The sequence below is a fragment of the Ambystoma mexicanum genome, chromosome 5q, assembly GCF_040938575.1.
Source record: "Ambystoma mexicanum isolate Mex_15411 chromosome 5q, UKY_AmexF1_1, whole genome shotgun sequence".
NCBI classification, from domain to species: Eukaryota; Metazoa; Chordata; class Amphibia; order Caudata; family Ambystomatidae; genus Ambystoma; species Ambystoma mexicanum.
In genome coordinates, this window is record NC_090933.1 from 212,565,630 (window position 1) to 212,589,459 (window position 23,830).

At 45.9% G+C, this 23,830-nt stretch overlaps 1 protein-coding gene across 6 annotated transcripts in view; it reads right to left on the reverse strand.

Moving 5' to 3' along the window:
* The window catches only part of ZNF236 (zinc finger protein 236), a 2,444,547-nt gene that overhangs the window by 1,878,281 nt on the left and 542,436 nt on the right, over nt 1-23,830 (reverse strand). For all 6 annotated transcript variants that reach the window (XM_069620724.1, XM_069620725.1, XM_069620723.1 and 3 more), the window contains one exon: nt 20,670-20,813. In XM_069620724.1, coding sequence (XP_069476825.1) covers nt 20,670-20,813 — 144 coding nt within the window. The remainder of the gene's footprint in view (nt 1-20,669; nt 20,814-23,830) is intronic.

Genomic DNA, 23,830 nt, shown 5'->3' on the forward strand with positions numbered 1-23,830 from the left:
TTCATAAGTAGAAGGCTATCCTCCCAAATATCCTCAAACATGGGACTAGACAGTGCAGACTTTCTGGAAGCTTTGCTTCTCTGGAAAAGGAAACCTTACTTCCTTCCTTTGTTCTTTGGTAGAAGGTTGAATAATTTGGCTGCATGTGTCAGGAGGGTGTGAAACCAGCCAATTTCATCTGGGAGTAAGTCTCTTGGTGGCAGATCAGCTGGCTCACCGTTGCTTGGGACAAGGTCATCAAACCCATCTGTGGTATGAGTGTCTGGAGACCTGTCAGTGAGGTCATCGCCAGTGTCAGTCTCAGTGTTGGTGAGGGTAACCGGTGGAGGAAACTGTGGTGGAGGTGGTGTTGATAGCTGAGGAGGGCAAAAACCCGCTCTTGAGGGGAACCTCTGAGGTCTGCCTTGAGGAGAAAGGGAAGGAAGATTATGCTGGAGTTCTGACACCAGGGTTTGCAAGGTGGAGAGTATATCCAGTGAAAGAACCCTGGCCATAGGAGGAGTAACCAGTGGGGCCAGCTGAACTGGCAGAGGATTTTGCTTAGGAGGGGCACTTCCTCATGGTCGGAAAATAAAGCCTCCAGAGACTCGGCATCCGAAAATTCACCCTGCTGAAGTAATTGCTCAGGCGGAGCAGAGGGTTGACGGGTAGTTGTAGGCAGAATATAGGGAGCCAGTGGGAACAGTGACTGAGCCCTTGTGGTTTTGGTAGAAAGGCTAAAGCAGACGCCAACTCCTCTTGGGAATGAGGATATTACAGGCCCCTGTCCCTGTGTACTTAATGATGCAGACGACTGTCTGGGTGGCAAAGATATCTTGGCCATAGAAGAGCTGGTAGGCTCAATAGGAATGGTCTCGGTAGCCCCGACGGTAGATGTGGTTGAAGTGGACGTCGCGATAATACAGTCAACGAGAATGGGTGTGCCGTTGACTACGGTTTTATGCTGTTTATGGGTCGTTGACAAGGTGGCCATCAACGATTACTTTGGGCGACTAAGTCGGCGACAGAGTAATAGCAGGAGATGTCGAGGACCAACACTTCTCCAAAGAATGTTTTATGGAGTTTTAGGTGGGCGATGAGATAGCCGTAGGTGTAGACAAGATGGTTGACGGTGGAGCAGGCGACGACGAGCTGGTTGATGTTGTAACATCATGAGTATTTGACCCATGTCCCTTTTTGAGTCTCTTTCCCGGGGAAGGTCCCTTGTGGGTCCTCAACCTCTTAGACGACGGAGTGCGTTCCAAGGTTCTGCAGTCTCTGGCGGAGGCATGACTGCGGAATGAGGTTAAGTCAGAGGCCCCGGCACTTTCATCTAGCCATGTCACCAACCTGCAATGACCGCCCTTGCAGGTTTTTGACAAAAAGGATTGGCATATGGAACAGCTGTTGACGTCATGGTCAGGCTACAGGCAGTAGAAGCACCTCTAATGGTAGTCTTCAATATACACATTTTTGAAGTGGCATTTGGAACAGGCCTTTTCTTCCTCGTGTCTGCCATGCTCCGATGGATGAAGATGGCCCCAGGCAGGGCTGTAACTCAGTTGAAGGATGAATCTTCACCGCCAACTGCAAGACCGTAGTCCGAATGCATGAGCCACTAACATTTCTCAAAAAGTGGACACAAAACGTAGAGATTTTGTAGGAGCAAAAACAAGGACTCCCAACACTTGAATGTGTGGTAAAAATCTGAAGATGTCCACCAGGGCTGAAGCTAAGGAGGACCTTTGTCATTGGCTTGGGAGGTATGACCAGAAGTGACACTACAAAAATGATTAGCAGTTTTAAGCTTTAAATCTAAACTGCTTTAATATTACAGAGGATTATCAGCCTGACAAAAGGGAATATTCAATAAGCATGTGAATCCATGATAGATCCAATGGTTGAAATCATACGTTTGCACAGAGGCCTTTTTGGAGGGGAAATTGTTTGCAACATGTACGCATCTGGAAATGCACTGAACCAATTATAAGGTTATGGATGGTTTAGCAGCTTGATGACCTGGGTGATCAACCCTGCATGTTATATAGAGCCCGTCAGATTCTATAAACTATTTTGTTCTGTCCATGTAAAACTTCAGTGACCCACGTACATCTAGAATGTACAGGGCCCATTCTGCATCAGGAGGATTTGGAAAGAAAATAGAAAATCTTTCCTTAAAGGAATAGTGCGCTAAAAATTATTATTGTCCCTAGGGTTCGGGCATGTGTTTTTAAGCATCTGTCGATCGATCGTACAAACATTTCCTATGCATCTTACCGTAGTTTTCCTCTTTTTTACACATGCAAAATCAGGCAGCAGGGTGTGGCCATTTTGTGCTAATCTTATCCGTTGCCGCATTGCCCCAAAGTGAACTGCCCTGGCAGCACTAAATCGTATCCCCCACCCCTGAGGCTGACATCACTAGAAGCGTACAGCCCATTTCTGTCATGAACCATTGGACACGCCCCTTCTGGGCCTCCTGGTCCTTGACACGTCGGGGCTTACACTCTGTTGTACTTCCAACACGGCCGTAAGCACAGAACGCTGCTCACCAGCCTTCACGTCCGATGCAGCACGTTCTATAAATTAGCCACACCACCGCGGCCCTGCACGTCTCAACGCTACTGTTAGCTGTGGCTAGACGTGTGCTACGTAGTTCGCCTTGGCGGAAATCTTTTGTTTCCTGGTTCCTGGATACTTCGCTTTCCCCTACTATCCTTTCTCCTTCTTATTCAGCCTTCTTCCCAGATTCCATGCAGCCGCCTCCGAGTGCACCTTCTCCTTATCCTGGACTTCCTGGAGTTTCCTATTGATCCCGGACATTGAAGCTGAACGAAAACTGGAAGCCGAAGACGGCCGAGCGGGCTTGTACAAGACCCGTACCGTACGGAAGACAACTCCTCCTAAAGAGTCCATCAAGCAGCGAACACAGGTGAGAAAGGGGGAAACCTGTGACAATTTCACAACGCCAATGAACGTCTCGTGTCAACATTCTCTGCGCTTCAGCTAATGACGTGTCTCCATGGAAATGGCAGGACGCCCCTTTCCTCAATAAGTATAAACAGACCGCTTCTCATCCGACAACATCAGATTTGCTTTTCCAATCGTTTCACTGTTTTTGTTTTTTTGAGTATTCTGTGACTCGTTTCTGTGCTCTGGTCAGCTACCTTCGTTGCTCGTAGCCCGTGTAAACAGATACTAGTACCATTACTATGAATTTTTATTTTGCCCCATAATGTCAACAATACAGCCCTACCAGTACGAGCCGACAACTGGGAGGACGATTCAACAGATCAAGAGCCTGAGCCTAGTCGCATGGACAACATTTCTACCTGGTGTACCTGCAATCGGTGCGCGCTGATGGCAACCGAGGAGGAGTACTGCTGCTCCTGAGAAAACTCTGGATGCTTGTCCTACACATCGGAAGGCGAGACATGGCCGCAATGCGTTTCCGAGCTGCATGACTTCAGGGCAGCCTGCCTCACACGGTCCGTGTTGAGGATTATGATGGTGCTTAACTTTGCGCAACAGTTTGCCCACGCAATCCAAGCAACGAGTAAGTGTACTCTAGTTCTGATGTCACTTGGGCCACTAACATTTCATGGTTGCCTCCTATATTGTCGTAACTTTGATCTATCAATGCCAAACGAATGTAGTCTTGCAATTCTATACATCACTCACAATTTGGGGAAATAATAGTGGTCTTCTTACGTTTATTTCATATACAACCATGAAGCAATATTTCTTTGTGTCCCAAATGGAATGGAATGCATAGTCGTTCAATATTGTAAAGTGGCTAAGTAACATTTGTACTGGCAACAATGCCATTGGATACAAGATTAAGGTTTAACACTTATCTTGTTCATTTAAAAACAGTTTCTCTTCCACAGGTGGTACAGGCTGGTGGCCTATCATTCGTTTACATGGTGGCTTCATGGAAGGCTTGGACACCGCGTTCGACGAGTAATACCCGCCTGTGTCGTTGGTGCCATTAGAGACACATTCTCCAGTGACAGCTGTCAGTACAGGGGATTTTCCATATTGTGCTGCAACCCTAAGTTTATAATGTGTAGTACATTTGTGCTATCAAAATCAGCAATAAAATACAACTGAACTTTTAAGAATGGTTGTTTCAATTTTTCAGTGAATCAAGTGTGTCGCCATTCAGCAGTGTTCCGACCCTTTCCTGCATGCCTCTTGGCTAGCCGGCCGACCGGCCGTCCCCCCCCACCTCATCAATGACTGTTCGCGCCTGTGGCCGTGCCCTCCCAAGGTGGCTGGCAGGGTGGGAACTGCCAAGGAGCCAAACACCATGTAGACCTCAACGGTATCTTACGCTCAAGAGCAATTGTACACATGGCCTAGCCAGACCCTGTGTCTCCATGCAGGCTCCCCTGAAGCAGGCCGTGCCCCTGCAATCCACTTAAGTGTGTCTACATTCAGCAGTGTTCCAACCCTTTCCTGCATACCTCATGCCCCTCCATCCACTGCTCCAGAATCAATGACTTAACACCTGTGGCCGTGCCCTCCCAATGGGGGCTGGCAGTGGTGGGGACTGCCAAGGTGCCAAACACCATGTACACTTCAAAGGTATCTTACGCCCAGGGTCCATTGTACACATGGCCTAGCCAGACCCCGTGTCTCCATGCAGGCTCCCCTGAAGCAGGCCGTGCCCCTACAATCCAAATAAGTGTGTCTCTCCCTTCAGCGCTGTTCCGGGCCTCATCTGCACGCCTCATGCCCATCCATCCCCCCTCCATTATCAAAGGCAGTTCGCACCAGTGATGTGCGCTGCCAAAGGGGGCTGGCAGGGGTGGGAACAGCCAAGGAGCCTAACACCATGTACACTTCAAAGGTATCTTACGCCCAGGGGCCATTGTACACATACCCTCCTCAGACCCAGTGTCTCCAGGCAGGCTCCCCCGAAGCAGGCCGCGCCCCTGCTATCCACATAAGACCACACCATATACATGTCACTCATTCACATAGACACCCACTTTTCTAATTCTTTATAAACCCCTTGATATTTATCATGAGAACATACGTGAGAACTGCAATTCAACTCGTGAACGTGCTACCTGAGAACTTCTGTGACCACTGCGAGTCAGCTCGTCATCGTGCTACCTGTGAACATCTCGCTGTTCTCCAGCGACTAACTAGCCTGCTTGCTGAATCTAACTGCTTGTTGGTCAAGGTAAGGGCAGTTCACCTAATCATATCTCCATGATCTTTAAATTTCTATCTATTTTGACCGAACATACCCAGTAGTGTAATGTTCATTCATCTCATTGCCATTACCACTGTCTTCAGTTAAATCTGTCATGTTATCGATATATAGCAATTGTCTGTCATCAGTGTCAATTGGGATCGAATTGCATCCTTCGCGGACCGTGTCTATAAGCATGTTTCCTTTGGATGCATGATAGTACATTCAAGGGATGAGTAATGTTACAATTTGCGTCAAATCAATGACTTGTGTATGAAAGTTATCCTATAATACAGCCGGCTACGCTACACAGGTTTTGCTTTGGTGACCAAAACATAGATTGCATAGAAAAATGTATGATATAATTCCATCTTTCTCACGCTTTTATGCAAAGTGATTTCCTAATGATGTGGACCTTTTTTTTTTTTTAATGGCTGCATGTACGGTTTACGGTTGCCGTTCTAAGACCCATAATAAACCTAAAGGCACTATAATGCATGTATTCCCGAGGAATATAGATCTAATAAGAGAATGGTTCAGATATTGCAGATTTGCGCCGGAAGAGCTTGAAAGTAGAGCCCATGATGTGTTGGGGGACTTGAGGGGTGATCGATTCCGCATCTGCAGCCTGCACTTTGCCACAAATATGTACAACCAATCGCAGTACACAAAGAAGCATCGACTCAGAACATCTAGCAAATTGCTTCTAAATGCAATTCCAACTCTATTCATGAACATGCTGCCTCAGGTGAGTCACGGTTCCTGATTTAGCTGTAGGCCTTGGGATACGGAACAGGTAACTACATGGACGGATTGGCGTTTTAGGTGTAAATGTCCCTTATAATATTCATATTTACAAGATTGTATTGCATTATAACTAAACCCCATTTTGCTATACATCTGTCCTTGGTTTTATGAGCATCATAGAAAACGATTTATGGGCACAGTTAACTATGCTATAGTGTCCTTTGAAATTAGCATAATCTTTTATTGTAATCGGTTGCTTTAAATGTCAACTTTTTAGGTTAGAATTTTTAAATCAAATCTAATTTTCCCTTTATAACTCCATGCCAATGCACTGAATATGAAGGAGCAAGATTCTACATCCATGTCTTTCCCGGAGTCAACAACCACTTTGAGCACATATCAGGTAGTTTTATTTAGCTATTCAGTTTTGGAAATGTTTTATGCACTGAATTTGAGATAATATGATAAATGTTTACGTATCCTGTCGTTTTTTTACATAATGTTTCATTCACAGGTTTTTATTGATATGTACCATTGTCTGCATGCCATTGTGTGTGTTCAATTTCACTTTTCTCATCCATACTAAAACAAGTACTGTGTTAGAGGGTGATGCTGGTATTTCGACTACAATTAAATCATCTTTTCAAGATGATCCAGAGTCTGAGGTATGCGTACTGACAGTTCCCTTGAATGAAAGAAAGTATAACGTACATTGGATACTATTAGACAGTGACATTATTATAAACGAGCATCTTTTGCAAAACGCTTGAGTGCAATATTACAATCAATGGGTTTCGCACAGTGATCTCTGATCGAGTACACTAGCCATCAATCAGGTGCAATTCGAAATGTATATTTTGACTAAATGACTTACACAGTGTACGAGGGTATCTTTGTAAGCCGTCTGGGCAAGGAAATAATTTGATTTCAAATACGATTGACTTTTAAAATCAATATTCTATTCTAGGCATATATACAAGATCTGGAAATAGAAGCAGCAGCATGTGGATCCGAGGTGGTGGAACAACTTGCTGGTGCAGTCATTGAAGTGAAGAACACAGCTTCAAAGAAAATCAAGAAAGCAAGGGTAACTATCAAACAAGTGTGATTACAAAAAGTGTTTTGGGCAGGTGTCTTCATAACACGCTTTATTTTAAATCTTAAGTGCTATATACTGTATGTTGGTTTCATATTGAACATGTTTTCACAACTCATCTCTTAGATGCCCAAAGGTGCACGAAATGCGATGACAGACAGCTACTGAAGCCAGAGATGCTGCTTGCCAAACAGATTTCACCATGGAGCAACTATTAGTTGAGGCGCAGAGTGTTCAACTACTGAATAAGCAGACTCAAGATGCTTATGCCTAATGGCCAGAAAATTAATTGAATGTTACAGGAGAAACCAGCAAAGTGTTGTTGGACCATTGCTACAATGTAGGGGTGTCACGGTATTAGTTTTATGATGGTACAATAACCTTCTTGCCAAATGACGGTATATCATGGTTATCGCGGTATAGCAGGTGGAGTTAACTAATCTTAACAAATATTTTCTAAAAGGTCATAAATTGTCAGATTATTCATCACAAACAAAACAAGGCACCCAGGGCGAGAATTGGGCTTTTCAACATACTTTCCACTGGAATGCCACCCCTTGCTTCCACAAACACAAACACACGTGGGGAGAGGAGGAGGGGGGGGGGGAGCCCTGCTGCGACTGGCAAAGCAAACTGAATAGCTTTTCTTAAGTGGTCATTTAGGCTTTTAGCTCCCCCACTGGCTACTGGTGAAGATGAACATGTTGCCATCTTGATAACCTGCATGCCACAGATCAATGGAGTCTGATGGTAGTATACGCTTGTGCGCATGCACACGCACTCTCTCTTTACGTTACAGCCTTTAGTTTACTTCCGGGCCAAAAGGTGTTCAGTAATCACAGACATGTTACCCTTTGGTATGGCAGCAGGGAATACCCACAGAGATTAGTAAATTTCGCAGTGTGACTTATTATATGTAAATTCAATGATAGAACCAGGGAAATCCCCCATTGTCATATGTTTAGAAAACATTATCCATTATAAATATATAGCCACCAACCCAAAGTCCAGGGAGGATGGCTCAGCGGCAACGTGCGCGCCTTGGAAGCAAGACGACACGAAGCAACACAGGTTCGATCCCCGGGTTCGCACTTAGAAACCTCTGGGTGTTTAAGCGCGTTATAAATATGCAAATAAGACAAAAACAATTACGCAACTAAATAAACAAAAACAATTTCTTTAACATCGCCGTGATGCCTGCGGGCTGTGTGAGCGCTTTAAAAAAAATGTAAATAAAAAAAAAGCAAACCCTTTTCCTTCTTGGCACTGTATTATTCTTCCTATTGCTAACATATTGATTTTGTGTCAGGCACATGTGGTTTATGGAATGGCATTAAAAACTGCTCAAACTGAAACTACTTGGCAGACGGCATATCCAACAGTTCAAGACCAAGACTGTGCAGCACTTGCTTACTGCAGCCTTTCCAAATCAGATTGAAAAGCACACTTAACGGTATGAACGGTATACCGGTATAAACAATGTGACGGTTATTATTGTTCAATTAATTGGTTCACGGTATCTTTAACGGTATACCTTAATACCGTTACATCCCTACTACAATGCGAGAACTCCACAAGATGAAGACGAAACAGAGTATAATGTTGATGCTTATGAATTACTCGCAGACCACTTGATACAATCAACACCAGCAAAAAAAGGGCCACTCAACAAACAATCAACATTGATGTTTTCTCCTATTTGTGTTCAAATAATACAAGCTGAATTAACAGATTGAAGCCTCAACAGAATTGACCGAGGAATTTGCCAAAGATCTCGACTACAGTGCGCCCTGTTCGGCCGATATGTCCACCACAGTTGAGTCACAAACCACATTCATGCAGGACGATAGTCTAATACAGGAGCCCAAATACATTGTATTCGACAGCTGCTTGATGGAGATAATACTGATGCTGAAATGTGTTCATTCAATGAGGGGGGTGGGGGGGAGTATGCGGGAAGCCATTGTTGAATGTGACTCGTGTATCACAAGACACTAACTTGAAAATACAAGCCACCTGTGAACTGCTGTATGCAAAATGTTCATGGTGTGCTCATCAGATGCTGGGGAAAGTGGCAGCTGGAAATCTACTGTGTGCAGCAGCTTTACTTTTTACTGGCTCTACTTTTATTAGGTTGTCCAGTTTCTGCCAATTTGTGGAACTCCAGTTCCTTTCTAAAACGCAGTACTACAAATATCATCATGAAAATGTATTCCCTGCTATTAGTGAAGCATTGAAAATTGAACAAATGTCAAGTGCAAGGACATTCTCTAACAAACGGTTCAGGGTAGCTGGCAATGGACAGTGTGTCAGCCCCATATTTTCAGCAAAGTACTGCACATACCACTTTCAGGACATGGAAACTAAACAAATTGTGAGTTTGGTGGTCGTTCAGGTGTCCGAATGTAAAACATCAGTGGCCATGGAGAAACATGGTTTCATCAAATCCCTGGAAGATCTCCAATCCAATCGAGGGGAATGCAAATTGACCTTATAGCCACGGACAGACATGTTTCAATAGCTAAGACCATGAGAGAGCAGTTTCCAAATATTCGCCATCAATTGGATGTACGGCACGTTGCCAAATCAATCAATAAAAAATCAGCTGCAGGAAAAGAAAACGTTTCTGAAAATATTTTACAGTGGTCCCAGTCTTTCAGCAACCATCTTTGGTGGAGCTCCAAAACTTGTGGTGGGTCTGTGAAAATTCTACTAGAAAAATGGCAGTCACTAATGCACCACTGTTCCAACGTTCATTCTTGGACAGAAAATCAACATTTCCACCAATGTGCACATGGAGCTTTGTCACCGGAGCAGGAACGCAAGAAGAAGTGGTTGATTCCATCTTCACCACCACACAAACCTCTTGAGAAGATTGTGTTTGATAAAACTCTATCAAGAGATCTGAAAGGACTCACAGAATTCGGACACATGGGAGATTTGGAGGTGTTCCACAATATGAGCCTAAAGTACAGGCCCAAGAGATTGCATTTCGGCATAGACGGGATGCAATATAGGACATTACTAGCGGTATTAATGAGAACGTAGGGCGTGAACAATCGAGGACTGCAGGAAACTTTGGGATGCTTTGTTACACAATGGCCTTTACGAAAAGAAGCAAAAAATGGGTGGTCAAGCCAATATACTAGGAAATGGAATTCGATTTTGTGAAAGATCTTATTACGACTGTCTTGGACATACATACTCACGGAATCGCGTGCAATTTTGTTCCAAAGACACATATATTGCCACAAAACATTGCAAACGTGCCCTGTCCACCTAAAGCAGAGCTCGGGGAACAGTTCTCTTCCCGGTACAAATGATTACCATCTATTTCTTTGTTCAACAATGTTTATATAAAGTGTCCAAATAATGTGTCCACTTTGTCTTTTAAAATCTATCCTCTTTGTCAACATTTTTTCCAACAAGTGCCTTTTTGAGAATGCTATACAATGTAACGCTGTGCTTTCACACTTCCCAGTTTCATCGAGCTATTGTGGGACCTTCACTGATCGATCGTGGGAGGGTCAGATGGGTAACAGCATGAAAGCAACTTTGGGGTTCTGCAGTTGCCTAACCAAGCACTTGCCCAAATAGCTGAATAACTACATGTCCCACAAAATGAATCAGACCTAGGCTAGAGAAGATAATCTACACACAAGAACTATGGATTGTAAGCAAAACAGTGCATCAACGGGGGTTGTTGGTGAGAAATAGCTGCACTCTGATATATGTTTTCATGGGGCCATGTGTGAGGGATTGTTGCTAATGTAAGGAAGGAGTGGGTCGGTTGAGCCCCCAGCCCCCCCCCACATTCCATGCGAAAATGACACCTTGCTCTTGCACTCGTGAGGGGCGCCTCCTTTGCCGTTCTGTAGCCATGGCAAAGAAGGCCCTGACATAAGCAGAGGTGGTGCTATTGCTAGACGCACTTGTTGTCCATTTTGTGCACCCTCGACTCCAACTTTGGACTAGGCTGCATTCTGGCATTGCAAAGTTTCCCCTCCCCCTCAGCAGCGACACGCACAGCGAGCACTCATAGCCCCCACCTTTTTGCTCCTGTGCCTGTGCCTCCCAAGTCCATTTCTCACAGATGTGCTGAGACAAGATGTTGCAAACAAAGAATGCATTAATTTCATTCTTCCTCCGAGGTCACTGTCCTTAACTTATAGTTGTTCATCGGTCTCAACAAATGTGCTCCAGCACCTCTTACCCCCGCTGCTGGAAAATTACTGCCTGTTCAAGCTAATCTTCTGATGTACCAGAAGTGTGACCCTTCCTTGCTGACCACCCCAGAGTGCCTCCTAATAAAAAAAGACCCCAGTCACACTATATTCTGTCCTAAACTAACATGTGTCACTCAAGCCCCTTTCTCGCTCTGATGTGCCAGACCTGTCAGCTATCAATCCAGACCCCCACACCCTTCATCTCGCTAGTGACCCAAAGTGGGATAGTACAAACACACGTGTTCAATTTTTAGGCCTCTAATATATACTTAAAAAGGTATAGTGATGATTATTATTTAATGCATGTCTAAGATAAGTGTATAGATCAGTGTGGGGAGTGATCGCCTTCACTATAGGATGTCTTGTCACAGGGGCCAATCTTTGATTTGCAGCCCTCTGAGTCTTATGATTTCAATTGTCATGGGGGTAGGTGTCAGCGTTACCAGAATATATGACCAACACAGAATAGGTATATGGGGTGTGTGGTTGAGGTGGTGAGGGGTTAGGGCCTGGAAACCAGATGCGTTCCAAGGAGAACTGGGGTTATGGGTTTAGGGGACCACGGCCTGGCCGGAGGGGGTTTGCAGCAGGGCTTGCTCAGACATTCTCGTACGAGCACATTTTATCAGGGCTCGAGCCTCGCTCCTTGTGAAAAATGTTTACGTGATTTGCCGTGTGAACACGAGACACGCTGAGCTGACAGGTGGTGTGGGCTGGCTGTGGGCGTCGCTGAGAGAGTGCGAAGCTCTCCAGAGGAACATTAATAAGGCTTTTGGAAGTAAACCAACTGTAACTGTTTTCATTAAAAAAATACATTACTAGAAGTTTTGCACGCCATTGGTGGATGGCAGCAAACAATTAATTTGTTTTTCAAAAATATTTCTAATGCCACTATGGTCTGAAGGGCTATTCGCTCGCATTCGCAGTGAATGTCAGCGGCTTTCATTTTTGCTTGCGAGCTGTGCAAACCCACGCATCGTAAATGGTATATGGTTCAATTGTTTTTCGACCTTGAAAGAAAGGGAGGATTCCAAAATGAATGAATAAAAGGAGGGGTGTAATATCGTCAAATACGATAAGGTTCACCATTCCAAAACTGGACAAAGGAACATGTAATTTCATTTTATGAAAATAAGTTTATCTGAATGGAGTCTCTGCATTACGACGAGAGAATGGAAATGGCGAATAATTAAGTTTTACTGTAGATGATTTAATAGACCAACGAGTCAACGTATCATTAGCCGACCGTTATTGCTGGCTTACATTGTACTGGGTTTTTCTTTGTGGCATATTGCAAAGGCACGCAAATACAACCTGTGTGTACTTGTCTTTGTCCCGGGCACATGGGCAGTCCAGCATCGAAATTCATGTAGTCCACAACTGGGTTCCCCAGATTTCACAACTGCCAAATTCTACGCTAATATTTAGTTAAAATGCCGTCAATGTGTAGTGTCAGCTTCCGCATCCCAATTTGAGTTGAACATACTCCATAGCACTAAACTCAGAAGCAAATTGTAGACTACTTTCCATGTTGTTTTCTCTGTGTTCCCATTTCTTCACATCTGTGTTCATCAATCGTTTGTTCACAAGGTGCAGAATTAATGGGTAAAATGATAAATTGTAATAAAGATCAGCTACTGAGACACATTTCTGTTAGGTTTTTCAAACAGCTACATCCTGCCTTTCTGCGATTGTCATTGATTCCAGATACCAACTGACAGGTATTTTTTAACAGGCAGCTGCAGATGCACTTAAGTGGCCTTTTTTTGGGACGATCGCCACGGGCCGATATGCCCTTACACGGTACCAGCGATAAGGAGCAACCTGACATCATTTACGGTGGCCTAGCGCCAAGCTGATGCCCAAGCCTTGCGATTCACGGTGCGTCCAATGCGCTTTTTATACCCAAAAGGAACACCGCATGACTCAAGATAAACATTTGTGGATCGAGAACAAAGGAAAAAAATAACTTATTTGCTTGAATATGGCAATCGCCGGATATTCTCGGAGCGTTTATTGCGAAATAAAAGTACTTTAAAAATTGTAGAGTTTTCCATTTTCTATAAAAGTATAGTTTTATATTCAAAATCAGGACGCGCTGTGTTGTGAGATAATGTTTGTTGATATTCCGGGTTCTGCATTAACTGACGTTAACACGTAGGTGATGACTGGGTGCGTTTGGCTACGCTGCCCTGTAACGTCATGGAGATGGGCAGAGAATATCACTAGGTTTGGTGATACGATTTAATGCCACCAGGGCAGTTCACCTTAGGGCGATGCGGCAACAGATAAAATTACCACAAAATGGCCACGCCCTGCTGCCTGATTTTGCATGTGTAAAAAATGGAGGAAAACTAAGGTAAGGTGCATAGGAAATGTTTGTACAATCGATCAACATATGTTTGAAAACACATGCCGAACCCTTGGGACAATAATATTTTTGAGCGCACCATTCCTTTAAGTCGAAGTCAGATGAAACCTTTAACAAAAAGAATCCACAAGTTCTTAAAATTACTACCTTTGTTTTCAGATGCAGAGAGCAACTGCAAGTCACACACAGAGGGAGTACAATTGTTACTATAAAAGCCAATACAAAGGAAGTCTTGAGTGCTCAAAGACGACGTGAGCCTGAGAGCTCCGTCTCCGCAGCCTGCCGAAACGCAATGAAGACAGGGCATTCACCCCAGCCGTGATGTGCACTTGATAGCCGAAAGCAGCCGCAGACTCACAGGCATGTCCCGGGGGAGTGCGTGAGCTAGGGAGAGCAAACCCTGTAACCGGTGCAGGTTGAGCTGGCGGACTGTGCTGAGCGTGGCAGGCCGCAGCGGAGGCAGCGTCCCCGAGAAAGGGCGGAGCACCGGCCTTGTCCCAGCTTAGGAGGTTCCTGCGGTCTGAAGAAGGTCCAGAGATTGCGAGCAGCTGTGGCCAGGAGAGCACCCCTGCATGCCCGGGGCTGTGAGCAGGGGAGAGGGGCGTGAACGTCCCAAAAGCAACTTGCATGAAAGGAGCCAGCACGCTGCTCCACCCAGGCTCGCCTGGAGCTAACAGCGGCCTGTGCGGCAACACACCAACCAAGGAGGAGGAGCACCAACCACTGCGCATGCAGCAGCACGGCATCAGAGACCCTGGTGAGGGGGAGCCCGGGCGCAGCCTGCTTGGATTGGAGCAGGGAGCCCCACAGAGCAGGAGGCCTCAGATTAGCCCCACAGCAACAGCAATTAGGTGGGTACCAAGGCAGCAGTAAGGGCCCACGCACAATACCCCAAGAACTTTGAACAGGAGAGTAGAAGGCCCTCTGTGTTCCCCAACTCTTAAGAACCAATAGCAAGCCTGATTCCTGAGCAGACTGGGAGGGGGGAGGACAGTGCCTGAATTAGAACCTCCCCCTCTGCGCCCCCATCACTGGCCTTCAGTGTGTCTGCACCATCAGAGCCAGGCAAAGAAGCAGACGGGTAGAATGCCCCCTCCTCCAACAGTGGTGACCCCATCCCCCCGAGGTAGCTGGCAGTGCGGGCGGTTGCAACCCACACCCAAGGGTGGCAGCAGCGTGGCAGTGCCCCTCCATAGGATCTCCAAGAGAGCTGCGTCCGTGGAATAGGGGATACTATCGCCCCCCCCCCAACAAGTGGCAGCCACCTCCTGCACCTTGGGAGGGCACCCTCCAACAGTATGGGGCGAAAGACCCCAAAGCGGCCCCTATGCCAGATAAAGACACTCACTCCCACACCAGCACCAACACCATGGCAATGTCCAAAGAGGTTCTGGAGGCATGCTTCAATGGCTTTCAAAAGACGCTCAAAGGCTCCTTCCAAACCCAGTTCACGGCTTTCACCTCGGAGGTCAAGCAGGCGATCCATGACTTGAAAAAAAGATGTTGCAAGCCTGGAGGAGCGAACGGACACTACGGAAAGGGAGCTGCAGGAGATGGTTGAGGAAAATAGAAAAACAGGTGATACCATTGAGGACCTGGTCAGGATATCCCACAATTTAGAGCTTCAATGTGAGGACCTCGAAAATTGGTCTTGGCAGTTCAACATCCGTATCGGCAATCTACCGGAGGAGGTGGGAGACAAGGACCTTAAAGGGTCTGTACAGCAGATTTTTGCAGACCTCCTGGTGGATGTGACCGCGGAGGAGGTACTTATCGATCGAGTGCACCAGACCACCCAAGGCGACGGGTCCCAGAAGCGCGCTCAAGAGACACGCTAGCGGCTCTCACTAACTACCCCCAAAAAGAACATATCCTCAGAGCAGCCCATCAAGCAGAACCCATCACTTACAATGGAGTAGAGATCTGCCTGTACCAGGACTTAGCCCAATCAACATTGCAGAAGGGCCCAGTCGTAAGAGCCCTACAGGCTAAACAAACAAAAAATGCACCTTCCCCTTTGGCTTCCTCTTCGCCTGGGAGGGGAGGCAACATAGCGTTACTACCTGCAACGAGGGTGCCCATATTCATCAGCTCAACGATGTGGACAGGCGAACTGGACCTTATGGCGGGCGGAGGTGCCACTGAGGAGGAGGCCATGAGAATGGATGCCAGTGAGAAGGCCGCAAAGAAAGAATTGGTACCCGAGCGCTGGTCCTTGGCTCTCTGCGCCAAGATGGCCCAACTGGTTCTGACTGACTCTTGGATGGCCCTGAGGAGGGGGTGGTGGTCATGGGCTACACCTTCTACTTGTATTTCCACCAATCCTTTTCCCGCATCGACTAGATCTGGTCCTCAACCACCCTACTGGACTTGATTAGGGAGATCAGCATTGGAACTATCCAGGAGTCAAGACCACACCCCGCTGACCATAAGGCTGGACTTGCAGAAGGTGAGGGGAGACCTATGGAACTGGTAGTTCCCACAAGGGCTTTTAGCACACCAGATACTGAGAGAAGAAATAGAATCTAAGATGTGGGGTGATCTCATAGCCATGCGCGCGGCTGGGGCAAACCAGTCTTCTGCGCTGGAAAGGGAGATGAACTTCAGGAAGTCATGTGCAAAAGGGAGACGGACACAGAGCCGCAACTCCGTAAAGAATATAGGGGCCTCCGCAGCAAGCTCCAACTTCTCCAGACCAGAGAAGCAGAGAAGGGACTGCTACACCTCCGGTAGAAATACCATGTGAATGCCAACAAGGCTTATAGGCTTTTAGTGCGTTTCCTGAAGCAGAAGGCAGCATCACAGACAATTTGTGAGATAGCAACCCCTGGGGGCTCCAGAGTTACCACCTACAGAACAATTTACAACATTCTACACTGCCCTATAGGCTGACGGCCCAGACAGTGCCGCGCAACAGGCCTACCTTCACTCAGTCCCCATTAAAAAAATAACCCTAGGAGAACGCAAACAATTAGAGAAATATATCACTGTAGAGGAGGTTCTAAAAGCAATTAGTGAACTTCCACCTAACAAGTCCCCCGGCCCGGATGGCTATCTGTCCATCTTCTACAGAACCTTCCAGAAGATACTCGCCCACTGACTGACTAATCTTTTTAACACCTTCAGGAACCCAGGTCCCATAACCCCAACAATGAAAGAAGCGAAGATGGTCCTGTTTCTGAGCCGGCTGAGGACCCCGCACTCTGCGGGTCCTACCGGTCTATAGCCCTTATTAATATAGATGCCAAGCTCTATGCAGAAATCCTGGCCAACTGATGAGAAGACCTCCTCCCTAAACTAATACACCCGGATCAATCAGGGTTTATTAAGCAGCGGCAACCATTTGACAATGTTAGGAGGGTTTTTGACACAGAAAAAGCATTTGATCGAGGAGTGGTCCTCCTTGTTCCACACAATGGAACTGATGGGGTTCGGGACGTCCTTCATGCAAAAGGTGCGTGCTAACTATAGCAACCCGACAGTTAGGCAACAATCCCGCTGAGAAGGGGAACTAAACAGGGGTGCCTCCTATCCCCGCTCCTCTATGCCATCCACTTGGAGCCCTTCCTGAGAAGAATCAGATTCTTGGGGAACTTTCGAGGAATCCCATTTGGGGGTGAGGACCACAAGCTAATAGCATTTGCCGATGACATGCTCCTCACCCTCACCAGCCTCGAACACTCACTTCTGTACATTCTACGGGAGCTACAAGCTTTTGGGGTGGTGGCCGGACTGAAAGTCAACACTGCAAAGGGGGAAATCTTGAACTTGGAGCTCACTAGTGTCTCACTCCAATGGGCAGTGGAAAGCACTTCTTTTCACTGGGCACCGCAGGGCATAAGGCTTATGGGGATAACAATCACTAAGTCCCCAGCGGGGTATATGAGGCGAACTATAAGCCATTGCTAGAGGCAACCACAACACAGTTATGTCAATGGGCCCGCCTAGTTGTCTCCTGGCTTGGGAGAATTAACACCATTAAGATGGTGATTTAGCCCAGACTGCTTGTACTATTTTCTGACTCTCCCGATCCCTGTCCCCAAGCACTTCTTCCGGGCTTTAAACAAGACCTTGACAGCATTCATGTGGAACAATAAAGCCCAGAGGGTGGCCCTACACACGTTGAAAGCCCAGCACGCAAGGGGGAGGACTATATAGCTGCTCAACTGAGATATATTAAGGACCGGTTTACGTGGAACCCAGAAAATATATGGCTGGGTATGGACAGGCCAGTGATGGGCCCCCTTCCAGGGGAGGTTTTGGGTCGAGCAGAGGAGATAGACCACCTAATGTACATAAGGGCGCCATTACGGGCCTTCTGGCAGACACTTGGGACCAAGCAATATGCCAGTGCGGCATCACTACATTTCCATCCAAATTCACAACTCGGTTTCAAAATCCCAAGTTCACCCCGGGGATGGACCCGGGAGCGTTTGCAAGGTGGAAAATCAAGGGGTGCACTAAGATGGGGGTCATGATTCAGGGGCAGGGGGTCAAATCTTTCAAACAGTGCAAACGAGAGCTGGAACTGAGGGACCACGACAGGTTACATTATCTACAGCTCAGGCATTGGTTAACATCCGCCTCTAACAAAGTGGCAGCGACGAGACCCTCACACCATTCGAGAAACCTCACCACCAATCCCATGCATAGGAATTTAGTCTCCAACATTTACAAATTCTTGGCAGCAGATAGAATCAGCAGACCACCTAATGCATATATGGCCAGATTGGAGTGGGCACTGGGTGTCCCTTAGCAATTGTGGAGTGGGAGCAGTTGGGGAAGGACATCCCGAAACTCACGCGTGCAATCCAAACCAGGGAGATATGGTATAAGGTCTTGATTCAGAGGCATTACACACCTGCGCGGTAGCCTTCCATGAGCGAGAGACACTCCCAAGAATGCTGGAAGGTATGTGGGGGACGGGGAGATTGGGTCAACTGGTGGGGCTGCCCAAAACTAGTGGAATTTTGGAAGGCAGTCAACGACAATATGAAGAACATGTTTGGCAACCAGATCAAAAGGGACATGAAGGAAAGCATATTGGGCATGGGAGACAAAACGCACAGAGACTGTCTGAAGCCCCAGTGGAAGACCCATACAATACTAACTTGGTAAAAGATCAACACTGGAAGGCAAAGGAACCTCTGAACGAACAAGACTGGTACGCCAAAGTGTGGCACTTTGTAGCCCTGTAGTGGCTGACCTACTTAATTCAAGAGGACGGCACTACGTTTTTGAGCGAGTTGAGACTGGTCCTCGCACCTTCCTATACGATGACTACTGCGAAACACACTGCCCGCAAAAGTTGCACATACTGGGGATCAACTGACAACACCGCCGAACATATCCGACTACCCATTATTAGAAACCCATCTGTCCAGGGGCTGGGGGAGTGGGGTTCATGGAGGGAAGGGAGCCAATAAACAAACGTTAAAACAAAAAAAAGGAAGTCTTCATATTAACCAGCTGTATTTCCACAGAAGCCATGAGTTTTAAGAGTTCCTTAGCCAGGACCGTGAGAACAACATTCAGATCCCAACTTGAATGAGAAGCTCCAATGGGGGGGGAACTGATGTAGCAGTCAATCTAGATGTGTTTCACTACTGGGTTAGACTAAGAAAGTGATCAGTTCCGGTCATCCCCTAGGGCTGCCAATTTACACTAGTAATAATACATCTGGACTCCCAAACAAGCCAGGTTAGAGATGAATGAAAGAATGTTATCGTAGTTAGAGGGTTAACGTATCCAGTCTAACAGAAAAACTATGACGAGTACTGCAGTATTGAGAAATACTGGAAATATTCATACCTGCCCTGAACAATCGTAAGGTTTCCTTAGAAAGTCAAAGGTGACAGATTTATGGATTCAGGAAAAAAGGTGCCAGAGATGATCGACCCAAGTGGCGCCACATCCAAGGAAGAACAGCATAGCTATAGCAGCCCACAAGCCCCTCAACAGCCAGAAAGGCTTTAGTTATCCAAATGAGGGAGGACTTGTGACTTTCATGAAATTGTATAAAACTTTATACAACAGTAAGGGAAATGGAAATGCCCATGTTCAAAGGTTATCCCATTCCAGCACTTATGATTCTGGGGGACATTTTGCATTCAACATCACTGTTGGGTGCGACACTTGAAGCCAGTTGACTTGATCCTTTGCCCACTGAGTGGTTATAAAAGCAGCAGGGATGGGTGTTGTGGTTGCTAATTGTACGTATGGCATGTATTTAACTTATTTCGTATTTTCATCACTGAAAAACGTGGTTGTCACTGTGCATGCATCATATATAGATACATTTTCAATCCTTCATATCTTAAAACGTCGATTTTCAATGTTTTTCAGTGCACCAATTCTAGCTAAAATGTAGGCACCTGCAAACAATTTGGAAAATGAAAGTGGACAATTTTGTGATATTTTGACCACAAAATTATGTTTTTTTCCTATGAGAAACCCCCATGTTAAGGCTTGTTCAAAACGCGATCAAAATAAGCATTTTTTTAAACTCTGAAGCCATTAATGTAGAAATCTGAAATTTTGAATACACAGACTGCTGCCTCAAAATATTACTGTGGAATATGTTCAGATTTTTTTCATGCAAGTATTTCTAAAGTTATGCTAGCACACATGCATAATATATACGCATGCATTTTCTGAGTGGCTTCAACTTTCGCACACTATCTGCCTAACACAACAATCATTCACTTCAAAAACAGTAGGCGCTTCAACACAGCTTCATACACAGTTGTCCACACTGGCCATAGGGACTACACAACTTTAAGACATTGCACGCGACCCTGCACTAGACTGGAAAGCACCCCCCCAGGCATGTCAAGGCAAAGCATCTCCCACAGGACTAGTGCAGCAAATGATACACTGGTATAACAAGTGTATTATAAGTTATTGCCACTATTTAAATTAGACATGTAACTTTTGTTACCAATTTTCTTAAAAATGAATCTTTAGTACATAGCGAATGTTGAAAAATGTCCAGGTTTGCCAACTTGTATTTAAATGTATAGTACAAATGTAATGTGTACTTACCTCAGCTTCAGATGTTTGTAGATTTGAACTCGTTAAACTCTGAGGTGCTCCCACATGCATCTTGCTAAGGTGCGTATTTAAGCTTCCAATGCTTTTAAAGCTACAGCTGCATTCTGAGCAATTGTATGTAGGGCCATTCTTAACCTATTAGTATGTACGAATAGAAGGCAGGTGGGAAGGAATAGAAGGCAGATCAGTGGGTTAAAGTTTAAAACTATGCATTTGATCATAAAATTAGAACATGTAAAAGCAGAAGAGGTGCAAAACCTGCATGACAACGCAAACGTTCATAAAAGTTAATATTTCCAACAGCTCATAATTTTGGTACACAATATATCTGACATTGTTTATGAAATGACAAAATGGACATGCCATATTTAGTTACTTCATAGCATTGTACACATCAAATGAAATGTTAACAAAGTTCTTTCCTTTAATATTTGCTACTCCGATTCTGAACATCTGTCTTGGATAAAAGTGTAGAAAGTGTGGAAAGTGTGGAAAGCCCGAATCAGCACACCAGCGACCAGACAATGTTTCAAAGGTTTTATGTTTGTCAACTTCAACTAATCTTTCCCTAAATCTACAAGCACAAGCCCTATTCTATAACAAAAGGAGGTCAAAATGGTGCTCATCAGAAGGTCTCAAAGTAATAGAACATCTCCGTCTGAAATCCGTATTTAACCAAACCACTTAATCTTCTGAAAGAAAATAAGTAAAAACAAACAAAAACTTTGTGGAACCATTAGTCATGAATGGATGGCTACCTGCTTCTAACCCCAGCCCTGTCCTTTTAGGGGAGGCCTTTGCCGAGAGTTCAACATCAGTTTTTGGTGTGCTAGAATACCATAAAGGTGTACCTGCTCGTGCCTCTTTCAGTCTCCTCCCACTTTTGGATTCTTTCCACCTTTTTCCTGTCTGGGATTCTTTTAGCTTTCTCACTCCCCGTTATGGGGTTCTCTGCGTCTTCTCCCACTCTGGGCTTCTTTTCCTTCATTCAGCCTCCTCTCCATTTGAGCCACCATGTACCAGACTGCCTTGAGCGGTGCTCCTCGAGAGGAACGTTGAGTCTGGTTGGATCCCCTCTTGCCGCAGTCGCTTATGCAACTCATCACCTGGGCTCTGCGTCGGCCTTTGGGGACTCTTTCCCCTTTGTTTTTGTAGCTCGGTCAGTGTAGAGTCACTTACGCAACTTTTGGACTCTGTTTCAGCTTTCAGAGACTCTTCTTCCTTGACCCTAAAGCCTCTTGTGCCAGCTCAGGCCTGCCCTTAGATGCGGGAACCTCCTGGGGTGTGTCGCGGTTAAGCTCAGCAGGACCTGCGGGTAATCGTCCATGATTGGATGTCCCAGAGAGGCTCCTCCAGACTTGTTCACTCTGCTCTTCATTGCTTCCAGGAGATTGGGCCAATCAAGGGTCATAAACTAAGTCAGCCGTTAGTGAAGGGTGTATGAGGTCATTGTAAAACCCAGTCCCTAGTCGGCAGACAAAACGTGTTAGTAAGAGAAGGGAGGGAGGCTGACATTGTCCTATCAGGGTCTCTGTCCCTTAAGGGGGAGTCACCTCCAGAGGGTTCCCACTTGTGTTGTCCCCAAGGGGGTGTTAAGCATAGCGGGCTCACCGCCTTAGTTGCAAAGGTCTCCATGGATTTGCCACAATAGTATCTGCAAACTGCCTAAAATGACCTATCATGGCGCTTACCAATGCGTTCCGCCATGCCTACCTTCCAGGGCGGAACCATTGGCTGTTTCAGGATCGCCCTCTTTGGCGTTTCTTGCCCGACCACCCTTGTCTCGTAGGGGCCATCAAACTGGCTGCAATGCGTGTGCACTCTGCGGGTCGGAAGCCGCCTTTCGCACATGCGCGGTTCAGGCAGCGTGGATAGTTGCTATTGGCAACCCATGTGCCAGCACGCTGCTCTCATTGGACACTGCTCCCCATGGAGATATGGCAGGCGCAGGCCTCAGTGCATTGCAACCTCTTCTTGTTTGGAGGTAATGCTGCCAAGCGCTGCTCAGTTCCTTTTCTATATTTTGCCTGATCTTTGCGCCTTCCTGCTGGTTCAGGTGCCTGCTTCTTGTCTTCAGCCTCAGCTAGTCAGCCCTATTCTGCTCACCCTCTTGACCATGCATCTCCAGCCTTGATATTGGTTCATTTTGTGATGCTCTCTTTTCAGCCTTGATCTCTGCTTACCGTTTCTGCTCCTGTGGCCACCCACGCTCTGTCTTGCACTATTTGGCATCAAGTAAATCATGGGAGTTCCTTTCGTCGTGGTACTGGGGAAATGCTTCCTTTCCCTAGCTAGAGTAAACCTTCGGGTCTGGGTCGGCAAGTGGAAACCCTCACTGCACAAACATCAGGACAGTACGGATGTCAATCTCCAAAACTATCCAGGATCGACAACGCTGGCATACAGGTATACAGGAGTCACGGGGGGCACATCTTGAAACCTTCACAATCGCGTAACAGTTGAACAAAACGAAGCACTACTACTTTATAAATTGAACTGAGTCAACTCAAGAATGCAAAATTCACAAAATCAAATAAGGTCAGGCAAAAAAGAAAAGAAAAAAAAAAACCTCTGTAATCATGTCCAGTTTGGGTGAGTGACTGCACTTTCTTTGACTGCGACTTTTGTTTTTGATATGGTAAATATTGCTGAACTGGAATCTTATATGGTTTTAGATTCATATTAATTGTTTAAGCCCAAAACTAGTGGTTAGTTTGGAATCTTACGTAGTAGATTTTGCAGTGAGCGTCAATATGGGCACAGCCATGTCCCTCCCATAATGCTCTCTTGAGTAGGCAGATACTCTGAATATGCTTTTAAAGTACATAACAAATGTAGTTATTAAACTATATATACTTTAGTGGCAGAAAGGTTGAGGTGAGAACTTTACGCACCAAGAACTCTGAAATTCAGCTAAAGACAACTTAACTTTGCGCCCCCTCTTGCGCAGCCCCTGACCCCGGAGCCTTTTTGGGATGAGTTCTATCACGCCCTTTTTCAGCGTGGCCCGTACCTCCAGCAGAAGTTGAGGGGCGTGGTTTTCCTTTCTGGACACCAGTAGAATGGGGAGCATGTTGAAGGGGCACTGGAGCTTAATTGGATCGCATTTTGCCAGGAAACCATGGTTGTCTCGCCCAGATAGGGTAACCAGG